At 49.1% G+C, this 16207-nt stretch overlaps 1 protein-coding gene across 4 annotated transcripts in view; it reads left to right on the top strand.

Annotated features, from left to right (window-relative positions):
* The window catches only part of DENND1A (DENN domain containing 1A), a 593192-nt gene that overhangs the window by 517105 nt on the left and 59880 nt on the right, over window positions 1–16207 (top strand). For all 4 annotated transcript variants that reach the window (XM_083161010.1, XM_083161012.1, XM_083161011.1 and 1 more), the window contains exon 19: window positions 8372–8500. In XM_083161010.1, coding sequence (XP_083017136.1) covers window positions 8372–8500 — 129 coding nt within the window. The remainder of the gene's footprint in view (window positions 1–8371; window positions 8501–16207) is intronic.

The following is a 16207-nucleotide window of genomic DNA, read 5'->3' on the forward strand; positions in this document are numbered from 1 at the left end:
TTAATTCCTGTGAAACACCTAAAGGGTTAACAAACTTCCAAAATGCTGTTTTGAATACTGTGAGGGGTGCAGTTTTTGAAATGGCATCATTTATGGGGGTGTCTCACATACAAGTCCCTCAAAGTCACATCAGAACTGAACTGGTCCCTAAAAAAATCAGTGTTTGAAATTTTCTTGAAAATTTGAGAATTTGCTATTCATATTTTACGCCTCCTAGTGTCCAAAAAAATGAAAAGGAAGTTGAAATAATGATGGCAACATAAAGTAGACATATGGTCTATGTTAGTTATTAACTATTTTGAGTGGTATGATTATTTGTCTCACAAGCAGAAAATTTAACATTTTGCAAATCGCTAAATTTTCCATTTTTTCACGACATTTTGGTATTTTTCACAAAAAAACACAGACCGTATCGACCCAAATTTACCACTAATTTGAAGTACAATGTGTCACGAAAAAACAATCTCAAAATCACTGGGATAAGTAAAAGCAAAAAAAAGTTATCCCCACTTAAGTGAGACATGTCAGATTTGAAAAAAATGGCTCTGTCAGGAACGCAAAAACTAGCTCTGTCAGGAAGGGGTTAAAACTAGACAACCCCGAGCAAATCTTTATCAGGCTGCATCTCCTGTTTCTTAAGGCCCATACACACTGGGCGACTTTGAGCTGAAAGTCGCTCAAAACAGCACGTTTGAGCGGCTTTCAGCTCAAAGCCGCCCAGTGTGTATGGCCCGGCGATGAGCGCTGCTGCGCGCTCCAGCAACATCGCCGGGAAAGCCGTTCATGTGCTGGTTACACCAGCAGATGAGCGACTTTCAGGACCGCTTTCCATAGTGCTCCGCTATGCAACGCCGTCCCCCCCCCCCTCCGTCGGCGCCGGGCAGGAGGAAAGCCGCTCCAGTGTGTATGCACTGAGCGCCTTTCCCCGCAGCGATGAACGCTATCATCGCTGTCCATACTCGCTGGGTATAGTCGCCCGATGTGTATGGACCTTTACACATTATAAGCGTTTCCTAAAATATTTTGGAAGACTCTTAATTACTTGTTGTCCCTTTCACTGTGTTGCAAAACAGTAATGAACCATATGTATAGCTCAGTAGTAATAGCTGTAGCCCAGGGGCATAGTCATTCATTTAATAGAGCAAACGAGCTAATAGATTAATTGAAATTAACTGTTTATTAAGGCACCAGTAGATGCGGGGCGGATCTGCACACACAATGAATTATTGATTAGTCAAATCCTAAAAAATACAGCCCTGGGACAACTAATGCTTAAAATTGTATAATATTGTGAATATGAATTTGTATCTTAATTGTTTAACAGAATATGAAAATGGTTTAATAAATTACATTTGTAATCTTAAGCGATTGAATTTTTATTTTGATATTTGATTGAATATTTCCGTTCCATGTAGTTATTCCTAGTGGATTTGTTAATCAGCTGTTATGATTGCATCGCTGGCACTGCCACTTTATATGCCAGGACCAAGACAGGTGTCTGTCAATGCCAGCACCAGAAATAGATGGTTCTGTGTTGGATCTTGGCCTGTCATATCAGGGGTGTCAGTTCTGAGGGTGTGGGGTGCATAGCTACAGTACACGCTGGAAACATCAATCTGGTCTTTGCCAATAGAAAGACTCACCGTTGCATACATGTATGTGCTAATGTCAGTGACATCTGTCAGCGGAGAGACTGCTAAGCGGACATCTGTCTGGACTGATAGTGTCAGTGTGATAGCTGTCAGTCATATATCTGACAGATGTGTTAGATTCATTTTAATGTCATCTCCAGAGTTCAGCGAGCACTATACACTGTTGTGATTGGGGATCCTTCGGAATCAGCGTTGGTTTTTTAATCGTTCGTAGACATTAGACATATGCAGAAGGGTGAATTAATTGTATAAGCATCTTTTGTGGCTATTAATGATTCACAGTGTAGTCTTTTTATCGGATTGATAAATGGAACACTGGGATTGTTGCAAAGAGGATCAGGATTTCTCTGTTCCTGCTGAAGGCCATAATTAGGTGGCAGTGGGCTGTTTATATGTAGACACAGGTCATAGAAGGCACGGTGACAGAATACGCGATGCAGAGTTCTGCTACTAGGAGGCTTCAGATGGCAAGTTTGCACCAGAGATAAGGTTAGCGCACTTGCACGATGAAGACGATGATGGCTACAAATGCATGTGACTGTTCACGCATTATTTGCCCCAACTTCTGAACCACAAAAAAAAACTATTCTTTGCGGGTACACCCCCAATTCAGCCTCCAGGTCTGTACTGCAGGAATGAAAAATATGCAATGAAAAAGATTCTTGTTGTAGGTAGGAGAGAGGAATGCATCACATCGGTGTCCGGGGAGTCAGGGCACAGGCAGATGGGGCAGTGCTTTACCCTAGCTCTCAGGGCACAGGCAGATGGGGCAATGCTGGACCTAGCTCTCAGGGCACAGGCAGATGGGGCAATGCTGGACCTAGTTCTCAGGGCACAGGCAGATGGGGCAATGCTGGTCCTAGCTCTCAGGGCACAGGCAGATGGTGCAGTGCTGGACCTAGCTCTCAGGGCACAGGCAGATGGGGCAATGCTGGACCTAGCTCTCAGGGCACAGGCAGATGGGGCAATGCTGGACCTAGCTGTCAGGGCACAGGCAGATGGGGCAATGCTGGACCGAGCTCTCAGGGCACAGGCAGATGGGGCAATGCTGGACCTAGCTCTCAGGGCACAGGCAGATGGGGCAATGCTGGACCTAGCTCTCAGGGCACAGGCAGATGGGGCAATGCTGGACCTAGCTGTCAGGGCACAGGCAGATGGGACAATGCTGGACCGAGCTCTCAGGGCACAGGCAGATGGGGCAATGCTGGACCTAGCTCTCAGGGCACAGGCAGATGGGGCAATGCTGGACCTAGCTCACAGGCAGATGGGGCAATGCTGGACCTAGCTGTCAGGGCACAGGCAGATGGGGCAATGCTGGACCTAGCTCTCAGGGCACAGGCAGATGGGGTAATACTGGACCTAGCTCTCAGGGCACAGGCAGATGGGGCAATGCTGGACCTAGCTCTCAGGGCACAGGCAGATGGGGTAATACTGGACCTATCTCTCAGGGCACAGGCAGATGGGGCAATGCTGGACCTAGCTCTCAGGGCACAGGCAGATGGGGCAATGCTGGACCTAGCTGTCAGGGCACAGGCAGATGGGGTAATACTGGACCTAGCTCTCAGGGCACAGGCAGATGGGGCAATGCTGGACCTAGCTCTCAGGGCACAGGCAGATGGGGCAATGCTGGACCTAGCTCTCAGGACACAGGCAGATGGGGTAATACTGGACCTAGCTCTCAGGACACATGCAGATGGTGCAGTGCTGGACCTAGCTCTCAGGGCACAGGCAGATGGGGCAATGCTGGACCTAGCTCTCAGGGCACAGGCAGATGGGGCAATGCTGGTCCTAGCTCTCAGGGCACAGGCAGATGGTGCAGTGCTGGACCTAGCTCTCAGGGCACAGGCAGATGGGGCAATGCTGGACCTAGCTCTCAGGGCACAGGCAGATGGGGCAATGCTGGACCTAGCTGTCAGGGCACAGGCAGATGGGGCAATGCTGGACCGAGCTCTCAGGGCACAGGCAGATGGGGCAATGCTGGACCTAGCTCTCAGGGCACAGGCAGATGGGGCAATGCTGGACCTAGCTCTCAGGACACAGGCAGATGGGGCAATGCTGGACCTAGCTCTCACGGCACAGGCAGATGGGGCAATGCTGGACCTAGCTCTCAGGATACAGGCAGATGGGGCAATGCTGGACCGAGCTCTTAGGGCACAGGCAGATGGGGCAATGCTGGACCTAGCTCTCAGGACACAGGCAGATGGGGCAATGCTGGACCGAGCTCTCAGGGCACAGGCAGATGGGGCAATGCTGAACCTAGCTCTCAGGGCACAGGCAGATGGGGCAATGCTGGACCTAGCTCTCAGGACACAGGCAGATGGGGCAATGCTGGACCTAGCTCTCACGGCACAGGCAGATGGGGCAATGCTGGACCTAGCTCTCAGGATACAGGCAGATGGGGCAATGCTGGACCGAGCTCTTAGGGCACAGGCAGATGGGGCAATGCTGGACCTAGCTCTCAGGACACAGGCAGATGGGGCAATGCTGGACCGAGCTCTCAGGGCACAGGCAGATGGGGCAATGCTGGACCTAGCTCTCAGGGCACAGGCAGATGGTGCAATGCTGGACCTAGCTCTCAGGGCACAGGCAGATGGGGCAATGCTGGACCTAGCTCTCAGGGCACAGGCAGATGGTGCAATGCTGGACCTAGCTCTCAGGGCACAGGCAGATGGGGCAATGCTGGACCTAGCTCTCAGGGCACAGGCAGATGGGGCAATGCTGGACCCAGCTCTCAGGGCACAGGCAGATGGGGCAATGCCGGTCCTAGCTCTCAGGGCACAGGCAGATGGGGCAATGCCGGACCTAGCTCTCAGGGCACAGGCAGATGGGGCAATGGTGGACCTAGCTCTCAGGGCACAGGCAGATGGGGCAATGCTGGACCTTGCTCTCAGGGCACAGGCAGATGGGGCAATGCTGGACCTAGCTCTCAGGGCACAGGCAGATGGGGCAATGCTGGACCTAGCTCTCAGGGCACAGGCAGATGGGGTATACTGGACCTAGCTCTCAGGGGCAGATGGGGCAATGCTGGACCTAGCTCTCAGGGCACAGGCAGATGGGGCAATGCTGGACCTAGCTCACAGGCAGATGGGGCAATGCTGGACCTAGCTCTCAGGGCACAGGCAGATGGGGCAATGCTGGACCTAGCTCAGGTGGGGCAATGCTGGACCTAGCTCTCAGGGCACAGGCAGATGGGGCAATGCTGGTCCTAGCTCTCAGGGCACAGGCAGATGGGGCAATGCTGGTCCTAGCTCTCAGGGCACAGGCAGATGGGGCAATACTGGACCTAGCTCTCAGGGCACAGGCAGATGGGGCAATGCTGGACCTAGCTCACAGGCAGATGGGGCAATGCTGGACCTAGCTCTCAGGGCACAGGCAGATGGGGCAATGCTGGACCTAGCTCACAGGTCACAGCCAGGTGGGGCAATGCTGGACCTAGCTCTCAGGGCACAGGCAGATGGGGCAATTCTGGACCTAGCTCACAGGCAGATGGGGCAATGCTGGACCTAGCTGTCAGGGCACAGGCAGATGGGGCAATGTTCCAGCCAGCTCTCAGGGCACAGGCAGATGGGGTAATGCTGGACCTAGCTTATAGGGCACAGGCAGTTGGGGCAATGCTGGACCTAGCTCTCAGGGCACAGGCAGATGGGGCAATGCTGGACCTAGCTCTCAGGGCACAGGCAGATGGGGCAATGCTGGACCCAGCTCTCAGGGCACAGGCAGATGGGGCAATGCCGGTCCTAGCTCTCAGGGCACAGGCAGATGGGGCAATGCCGGACCTAGCTCTCAGGGCACAGGCAGATGGGGCAATGGTGGACCTAGCTCTCAGGGCACAGGCAGATGGGGCAATGCTGGACCTTGCTCTCAGGGCACAGGCAGATGGGGCAATGCTGGACCTAGCTCTCAGGGCACAGGCAGATGGGGCAATGCTGGACCTAGCTCTCAGGGCACAGGCAGATGGGGTATACTGGACCTAGCTCTCAGGGCACAGGCAGATGGGGCAATGCTGGACCTAGCTCTCAGGGCACAGGCAGATGGGGCAATGCTGGACCTAGCTTACAGGCAGATGGGGCAATGCTGGACCTAGCTCTCAGGGCACAGGCAGATGGGGCAATGCTGGACCTAGCTCAGGTGGGGCAATGCTGGACCTAGCTCTCAGGGCACAGGCAGATGGGGCAATGCTGGACCTAGCTCTCAGGGCACAGGCAGATGGGGCAATGCTGGACCTAGCTCTCAGGGCACAGGCAGATGGGGCAATTCTGGACCTAGCTCACAGGCAGATGGGGCAATGCTGGACCTAGCTGTCAGGGCACAGGCAGATGGGGCAATGCTGGACCTAGCTGTCAGGGCACAGGCAGATGGGGCAATGCTAGACCTATCTCTCACTGCACAGGCAGATGGGGCAATGCTGGACCTAGCTCTCAGGGCACAGGCAGATGGGGCAATGCTGGACTCAGGTCACAGGCAGATGGGGCAATGCTGGACCTAGCTCTCAGGGCACAGGCAGATGGGGCAATGTTCCAGCCAGCTCTCAGGGCACAGGCAGATGGGGTAATGCTGGACCTAGCTCATAGGGCACAGGCAGTTGGGGCAGTGCTGGACCTAGCTCTCAGGGCACAGGCAGGTGGGGCAATGCTGGACCTAGCTCTCAGGGCACAGGCAGATGGGGCAATGCTGGTCCTAGCTCTCAGGGCACAGGCAGATGGGGCAATGCTGGACCTAGCTCTCAGGGCACAGGCAGATGGGGCAATGCTGGTCCTAGCTCTCAGGGCACAGGCAGATGGGGCAATGCTGGTCCTAGCTCTCAGGGCACAGGCAGATGGGGCAATGCTGGACCTAGCTCTCAGGGCACAGGCAGATGGGGCAATGCTGGACCTAGCTCACAGGCAGATGGGGCAATGCTGGACCTAGCTCTCAGGGCACAGGCAGATGGGGCAATGCTGGACCTTGCTCACAGGTCACAGCCAGGTGGGGCAATGCTGGACCTAGCTCTCAGGGCACAGGCAGATGGGGCAATTCTGGACCTAGCTCACAGGCAGATGGGGCAATGCTGGACCTAGCTGTCAGGGCACAGGCAGATGGGGCAATGTTCCAGCCAGCTCTCAGGGCACAGGCAGATGGGGTAATGCTGGACCTAGCTCATAGGGCACAGGCAGTTGGGGCAATGCTGGACCTAGCTCTCAGGGCACAGGCAGGTGGGGCAATGCTGGACCTAGCTCTCAGGGCACAGGCAGATGGGGCAATGCTGGACCTAGCTCTCAGGGCACAGGCATATGGGGCAATGCTGGTCCTAGCTCTCAGGGCACAGGCAGATGGGGCAATGCTGGACCTAGCTCTCAGGGCACAGGCAGATAGGGCAATGCTGGCCCTAGCTCTCAGGGCACAGGCAGATGGGGCAATGCTGGACCTAGCTCTCAGGGCACAGGCAGATGGGGCAATGCTGGCCCTAGCTCTCAGGGCACAGGCAGATGGGGCAATGCTGGACCTAGCTCTCAGGGCACAGGCAGATGGGGCAATGCTGGACCTAGCTCTCAGGGCACAGGCAGATGGGGCAATGCTGGACCTAGCTCTCAGGGCACAGGCAGATGGGGCAATGCTGGACCTAGCTCTCAGGGCACAGGCAGATAGGGCAATGCTGGCCCTAGCTCTCAGGGCACAGGCAGATGGGGCAATGCTGGACCTAGCTCTCAGGGCACAGGCAGATGGGGCAATGCTGGCCCTAGCTCTCAGGGCACAGGCAGATGGGGCAATGCTGGACCTAGCTCTCAGGGCACAGGCAGATGGGGCAATGCTGGACCTAGCTCTCAGGGCACAGGCAGATGGGGCAATGCTGGACCTAGCTCTCAGGGCACAGGCAGATGGGGCAATGCTGGTCCTAGCTCTCAGGGCACAGGCAGATGGGGCAGTGCTGGTCCTAACTCACAGGCAGATGGGACTAAACTGAACCTGCTGACTGTCGGGACCCCGTCCGGCACCCATCTTTCATATTCATAACTCACTATTGTAGAATAAAGGAATTTATTCAGTGTAAGCAGCATATTGTGCATATAAATATGTTAATAATTGATATTACTATTATAGATAGGTAGGTAAATATATACGTTAGCAGATATAGATATGATATGTTTATAATCAGACACGTTTACAGTATAATATGCAAATCTGTTCCTCCTTTATATAGATTTACAATGTTGTTTTATTGGCCAAATGATGTAAATCCAGTAATTAATTCTCCTCCCGAACGTGAGGGGCCACATTATTGTGGTAGATCAGTGACAGAACCGTGGCAGCTGAGTGATTGGTCTGAATTGGACACATTATTGTGGTGGATCAGTGACAGAACCGTGGCAGCTGAGTGATTGGTCTGAATTGGACACATTATTGTGGTGGATCAGTGACAGAACCGTGGCAGCTGAGTGATTGGTCTGAATTGGACACATTATTGTGGTGGATCAGTGACAGAACCGTGGCAGCTGAGTGATTGGTCTGAATTGGACACATTATTGTGGTGGATCAGTGACAGAACCGTGGCAGCTGAGTGATTGGTCTGAATTGGACACATTATTGTGGTGGATCAGTGACAGAACCGTGGCAGCTGAATTGGACACATTTGCCGCTGGTACTGGTAATTAACAAGTAATATAACTGTGCACAGGTTACTAGATTAATAATCACATACGATTGGTATCCACTATTCTCTCCTACTCCTCTATCTGTTCTAGGACTTGACGGAGAATGGATGCACTGTTGCAGAAGAAGCTCTTCCGGGGATGTCACCGTCACCGTCTACTGAGAAGAAGGACCCTAAGAGCAGAGAGGACCGGCGACCCATCACAGTACATTTCGGTCAGGTAGGTTACACCTATGCACGTTGCAGTGATGTCTGCTCATTAGCGAAGCACAAATTCAATACTTGATTCCTACTTCACTTTTAATGCAAGACATCGGCCAGTATTCAATGCTCCCGATTCACCGTTTGTTTTTTCCGGGGAATCGGGCTGTTTTCACTCCTTGCAGTGAATCTTTTTCACTGAAAATCTGATTTACCCTATTCAATGTTCGCTGTTCGCCAAAAACGTACAGTGAATGGCGGCCAGTTCTCCGGTTCATGCTCACTGCAATTCGCTGGTGTATTTCAATGGGGTTTTCACTGGGATTCACTGGGTTTTTTGTTTTTTTTTATGGTGTCAAAAAATCAGATTTTTTTTTTTCTGTGAAGGGTCATGCTATTTTTATTCATGTGCTTGAAGCACATTAATATATATATATATATATATATATTTTTTTTTTTTTTACACATTTGAGAGCAGGGGTCCGGGAGCCGCTCATTAAATATTCATATATTCGCTTCACACTGGTCCCGGCTTATTACGAGCAGGACCAGTGAAGCGGCTCCCTACCCCTGTTCCCTGCCAGCTCTCCCGGGAGGGCATCTTCTGCTGCCTGTGTCCCCGAAAGCCCTCCTTCTCCCCCACATATTCTGGGGCATGCAGGGAGGCTTACATCTCCCTGTCTGCCGCCGTCCCCGGCTCCCTGAGGCATTTGCCGCAGGGGTTAAAATTTGCTGTCAGGGGCAGCGAGCCCCTGCGGCATTGAATAGGGTGATCAGGAGGGCTGGCAGCGAATACTGCAGCCCTCCGGAACACTGCGAATGTACAGCGAATCCTAATCGGGAATACTGTTTACATGGAGGAAAATCGCATTGAATACTCCCCTTTTCTAAATTAGTTTTTTGCTCCTCGGGTGAGTCAATTTGCTGGTCCTAAACAATTATAATCTCCTAGCCTCTATATATACTGTACATATGAAATCTATTACCTACTGAGAGATATTAATGATATACTTTTAATATATCTTCAAGGGGCTTTCCAACAGTGCAGGAAAACCCAGCAAGACCCACAACCAGAAATGATACCCAGCCCACCGAGCACTGCTGCTATTAGGTCATCTTATATAATATATATAAGAAGTGATGTGACACTATTGGTGTGCAGTGACACTGTTGGTGGGATTGCCATTGATTGACAGATGATGCTCACGGAGCTCCCTTTGGGCCTGGTTCAGAGATGTACGCAAATGCTCTAATCCTATACGCATCGGCAAACGTTGTGCAGTGCCGCTCAGAAAACATGACAGGGGTTCTCAAACTCGATCCTCAGGATCCCACACAGTTCACTTTTTCCAGGTCACCCTGCAGGTGCACTCATTACTCATTGACACGTTTTAAAAGATCCACAGGTGGAGCTAATTATTTCAGTTGTGATTCTTTGAGGAGACCTGCAAAACATGCACGGTGTGGGGTCCTGAGGACAGAGTTTGAGAACCTGTGCTCTTTTGCATACCACATCATCATTACATCCATGTCTGTACCCTTTGTAAGCGATATGCTGTAATGGTTGCAACCTTCTTTACGTGAGGTTTGACAATGCCCACGCTTGTGTCGAACTGTCAAGGACAGTGTAGCATGTATACAAGTGCAAGCGGTGATTTCTCAATTAATTACTGGCAAAGCAATTCACCGCTAAGAACGGCATGGGAGTGATAAGACATTGGACACACAACAGTTCCATGATTTGTACTGTATTCCACACGTTTCTCTCTCTAATTAGCGGAAAACTTTTTTTTATTCTGAAATGGAGATCCAAAATTCTACCGCTATAGGGAAAGTGTCGCGTGGCGTACAGAAGCGGCATCCAGCCCTCAGACTGCAAGCTTTGTTGGTAGGAAGCAAGAAAAAAATAGACATGTCAGCTTGCGTCTGCAGCACATACCTTGGCGTGTTTGTTTTCCCTATATCGTTCACGTTTATTCGCTGCTGCAGTGTCAAAAAAGTATTCAGTATTAATTAAGATCGTTATTGGCATCATTTGAATCATTGATCATAGGCAGGGGGAGGAATGAGCAGCATATTCCGCTACTTAATCTTACAGCTGCACATTCCTGAAGTCAAGACACCACCTAGTGGAACTTCTGGAGTACGACGAACAGTAGTCAAGCAGCACGAAGGTTACAGTATAATACTGTATCTGTGTCCATCGCCGTCTGTATGAGGATTTATTTTGTTCATGATCAATTCCACTGGTTCAAGTGTTACAGAAGTTGGTGTTATACGGTGAATTTTGGATATTGTGTTGTGCTTTGATCAGTTTCAAGCTTGTGATTGACAGATTTACATCTTAGTATGAGGAACGAAGGAACTACAAGTTTTCTTCATTAGCTGTTTTAAGCTTTGAAAGGTTAAAAAATTACGTTCAAGAGGTTTAATGGTTATATCAAATTTCCAGAAAACTTCTGGGTTGGGATGGGCCATCCATCGATAGTAACTATTCTGTGTGGTACCATCGATAGTTTCACCATTTGTGTTTTTCCTGCAGGTGCAATCGCTTGTGTGGTAGAGCCAGGGGCGGGGCTGAGGAGTGATTGACAGCTTTGCCTGTCAACGAGACGGGTCATCACATTCCTGGCACAGCGCACTGTGAGGCCCAGTTCCTACAGGATCACATATGCAATGCGATCTGGTCGGGATCTACCGCCCGGGATCACATTGCAATATGCAATCCTTTCGAATGTGTCCTCCTGCAGGTGCAGGGACAGGGGCTCCGAATGGAGCCCATCCCTGCAATCTGCTTAGCTGGAGGTCTGCCCATGCGCAGTTATTGCTGACCGCACTGCCCCGCAGGAAGTGCGATACATATAGGCTACAATAAGCTACCGTCATCTCAGAATGGCGCTAGCCCCCGGGTGTTTTCTGGGGAATTAGCCACAAATATTATATGGAAAATGGGCCCCTGTGTGTGGGTGGAGGGCAGCACAGGGCTGATAGCCTAGCATCTCTGTACAGCAACTGCACAGGTGTAAATGTACCATGTCAATTGTGTCCGTGGCTATCATCGGTGGTGGGAAACGATCGAATTCTCGCCTTTGATGGTAAAACTATTCAACATTGTCATAAGTGGTTAACGGCCATCCCTACTTCGGATTAACTGGTCCATTTAGAGCATACTTGCCTACTTTCAAAAACTAGTTTCTGGAACATTATAGTTGGTAGTAGAATTTTGCAAGGTGCCCCATTGAGAGGGCGTGTCATGCTCCACCCAAAGGGTGTGTCTAGTTCAATATATGGAGAGATTGTGAAAAGAGATTGGGAACTTGGCACCTAGAAGCGTGGGTGTGCACTGCTACATCTGAGAGGAGTCTTTCACACTGCCAAAACGTTTAAAGAACCGGTATTTTTAAATGGTATTTAAAACGGGTCTGAGCCTTCACATTGCAGTAGATTACCGTTTTAAATACCATTCAAGTGCCATTCACATCAGTCAACCCGTTTAATCCCCTGAACACGTTTCAAGGCAGAATGCAGGGGACAGCCTATCACAGGTCTGTAATCTGTTGTTTTTACTAAATACCGTTTCAGAGCCATTCTCACTGCATAAAGACCGGCTCTGAAACGTGTAGGACTCTGCTTTTTAAATGTGTTGAAACACCGGTTATCTGTATCCGGTAAATTAACCCTGGCGCTTTCCCACTGCAGCCTTAAACGTTTAGAAATGGGAAAAAAGCAGCAATATACCGTTTAACAAGTGCCGTGTGAAAGGGGTATAAAATTACTTATATCCAAATGTAGATGAGCCCCAAAACAAAAAACTACTATACTTGGTAACGTGCTGGGAAATGGCGCTGATGATTCAATGTAAATGTATCTGTCTCTCGTTCCTTTTTCCCCAAAAAAATTAACAATGTCATGTGGGCTAGGTGACATGAGGGAGATTGCAAGACTAATGAGGGAGAGAGGGAGATTGCTGCTATGTCAGGAAGTCTCCTGCAGAATACAGGAGGGCAGGTAACTATGATGTAACAGTGTAATGTGGGCTAGGTGACATGAGGGAGATTGCTGGACTAATGAGGGAGAGAGGGAGATTGCTGCTATGTCAGGGAGTCTCCTGCAGAATACAGGAGGGGAGGTAACTATGGTTTACAGTGTAATGTGGGGTAGGTGACATGAGGGAGATTGCTAGACTAATGAGGGAGAGAGGGAGATTGCTGCTATGTCAGGGAGTCTCCTGCAGAATACAGGAGGGGAGGTAACTATGGTTTACAGTGTAATGTGGGCTAGGTGACATGAGGGAGATTGCTGGACCAATGAGGGGAGAGAGGGAGATTGCTGCTATGTCAGGGAGTCTCCTGCAGAATGCAGGAGGGGAGGTAACTATGGTTTACAGTGTAATGTGGGGTAGGTGACATGAGGGAGATTGCTAGACTAATGAGGGAGAAAGGGAGATTGCTGCTATGTCAGGGAGTCTCCTGCAGAATACAGGAGGGGAGGTAACTACTGTATGATGTAACAGTGGCTAGGTGACATGAGGGAGATTGCTTGTGTAATGAGGGAGAGAGAGAGATTGCTGTTATTTCTGGGAGTCTTCTGCAGAATACAGGAGGGGAGGTAACTATGGGTGTATACAGTGTTGTAAAACACATATAATGATAGAGGGAACTTTGGTTATTCTGTGATTTACTGCAGTGTACAGTACAGTACTTTGAATAGAAACACAGTGCGCTGACCAGCTAATACAATGAAGGCCACAGCTGGGGAATGTACAGTGAGGGTGTGCTGATATAAGGTATAGTAATTACACAATGTGTGCGTTGGTACATATAAAGCAACAACGTGCACCTTGCGTTCAGCATAGCCCTCCATGGTCTTGTCCATTGTTGCACCTGATCTCCTAATTGGCTGTATCACAGTCTTCCTATATATTTACAGTACACAAATCCCATTTGGCGTCTTCACATACTGTCTATTTCCAGACCATGCTCAGCCCTTGTATTACCCCTGTGTTTCAGCACAGGTTATCCTCACTGTATATGGGGCTGAGCATTTGTACTTTCTGTGGATTCTATATAGCATGTTCTAAGAGACGATCACAACCCGTACTATCCACTCCTGTAGGGGAAACCAATGTCCCACTGCCTCACAAAAGAAGAGAACAAACACAATTTTCGGCAACACACACCATACTTTAATGTCATCATTAGCCACGGTTCCGTTTAAAGTCATATAGCATTACCATGCACGCAAGCGGGCGACACAATTAGAAGCTTTTCCTCCATGCGTCTCTAACACAGAGAGGAAGATGTCCCCCCTCTTCCCTTTCTCACTTGTTTTACATATCTCTTGGCATTATGCTAGTTTATGTAGAAGAGGCAGATTTTTTTTAAAATGCATGCATGCGGATTAAGGTCAAGCCCCGTGTATCACTAATGCAGTTTCTCCTGGCTGTACGACTGCAGCTTCTGAATCCAGCAACAGCAGTAAAGACGCCTTAATTGAGACACGCTGTCAGAGTGACAAACACATTTGCATACACCCTATTTATTCTCCCTGGAAAGGTCTGCAAGCTGCTGCCGCTTGAACATTTTTAATCAGCTTTTCTGTTAGCGAGCCGGCAGCTAGCTGTCCTAGTCTTGGCTGCTTTTTTTTTTTTTTTTTTTTATTATTTGACAGGTTAACTAGATGGGGGATGGGCGTTTTTGGGTTCAAACTATCTCTGTTTTGTCTGTTTATTTTATGTGACTAAATTTTGGGTATTTTATTTATATCGTTCACTCTTAATTTTTCTTGATTAACGTACGTCTTGAAGTCGTAAACGATGGAATTTCTGGCAAAATAATTACTTAAAGGCTTCTTATAACAAATGTATGGAATCCGAGCTCTGCGTTGGCTATAATTGGAGATTCTGGGCTATATTTACAAAGCATTGGTTTTCTAGCATGGCAATAATATGCAATATGCTAATTTATTGCTGTTTTAAGTTCCAACATCTGTGAGAGATGTTCAAAATATCCGCTAAAAATGCCGGCGTCACTCCCATTTGTTATATAAAGTCAAATCAAAAATGTTGTGTAGAAAAAGATGATATTTCCAATATAAGGTAAATGTTAAAGATCATTATGATGAATATAAATGTTTGCTTGGCAATTTACACATCTATTTTGACAAATTCATTTGGTACTCAAAGGGTTACATCCCGCCGCTTTGTATCTGTCTGATGTGAATGTTTATAAACCTGTAAAGCAAAGATTTTAGCAGCACAGATGGTGTAATGGTTAGCATTACCGCCTTACAGCGCTGAGGTCATGGGTTCTATTTCCACCATGTGTTATATATACGGGGCAGCACGGATGGTGTAATGGTTAGTATTACTGCCTCACAGCACTGAGGTCATGGGTTCTATTCCCACCATGTGTTATATATACGGGGCCGTACGGACGGTGTAATGGTTAGCATTACTGCCTCACAGCACTGAGGTCATGGGTTCTATCCCCACCATGTGTTATATATACGAGGCAGTATGGATGGTGTAATGGTTACATTACTGCCTCACAGCGCTGAGGTCATGGGTTCTATTTCCACCATGTGTTATATATACGGGGCAGCACGGATGGTGTAATGGTTAGTATTACTGCCTCACAGCACTGAGGTCATGGGTTCTATTCCCACCATGTGTTATATATACGGGGCAGTACGGACGGTGTAATGGTTAGCATTACTGCCTCACAGCACTGAGGTCATGGGTTCTATCCCCACCATGTGTTATATATACGGGGCAGTATGGATGGTGTAATGTTTAGCATTACTGCCTCACAGCGCTGAGGTCATGGGTTCTATCCCCACCATGTGTTATATATACGGGGCAGTACGGACGGTGTAATGGTTAGTATTACTGCCTCACAGCACTGAGGTCATGGGTTCTATTCCCACCATGTGTTATATATACGAGGCAGTATGGATGGTGTAATGGTTACATTACTGCCTCACAGCGCTGAGGTCATGGGTTCTATTTCCACCATGTGTTATATATACGGGGCAGCACGGATGGTGTAATGGTTAGTATTACTGCCTCACAGCACTGAGGTCATGGGTTCTATCCCCACCATGTGTTATATATACGGGGCAGTACGGATGGTGTAATGGTTACATTACTGCCTCACAGCGCTGAGGTCATGGGTTCTATTTCCACCATGTGTTATATATACGGGGCAGCACGGATGGTGTAATGGTTAGTATTACTGCCTCACAGCACTGAGGTCATGGGTTCTATTCCCACCATGTGTTATATATACGAGGCAGTATGGATGGTGTAATGGTTACATTACTGCCTCACAGCGCTGAGGTCATGGGTTCTATTTCCACCATGTGTTATATATACGGGGCAGCACGGATGGTGTAATGGTTAGTATTACTGCCTCACAGCACTGAGGTCATGGGTTCTATTCCCACCATGTGTTATATATACGAGGCAGTATGGATGGTGTAATGGTTAGCATTACCGCCTTACAGCGCTTAGGTCATGGGTTCTATCCCCACCATGTGTTATATATACGGGGCAGTACGGATAGTGTAATGGTTAGCATTACTGCCTCACAGCACTGAGGTCATGGGTTCCATTCCCACCATGTGCTATATATACGGGGCAGTACGGACGGTGTAATGGTTATATTACTGCCTCACAGCACTGAGGTCATGGGTTCTATCCCCACCATGTGTTATATATACGGGG

The sequence above is a fragment of the Crinia signifera genome, chromosome 9, assembly GCF_055691185.1.
Source record: "Crinia signifera chromosome 9, ASM5569118v1, whole genome shotgun sequence".
Taxonomy (NCBI): domain Eukaryota; kingdom Metazoa; phylum Chordata; class Amphibia; order Anura; family Myobatrachidae; genus Crinia; species Crinia signifera.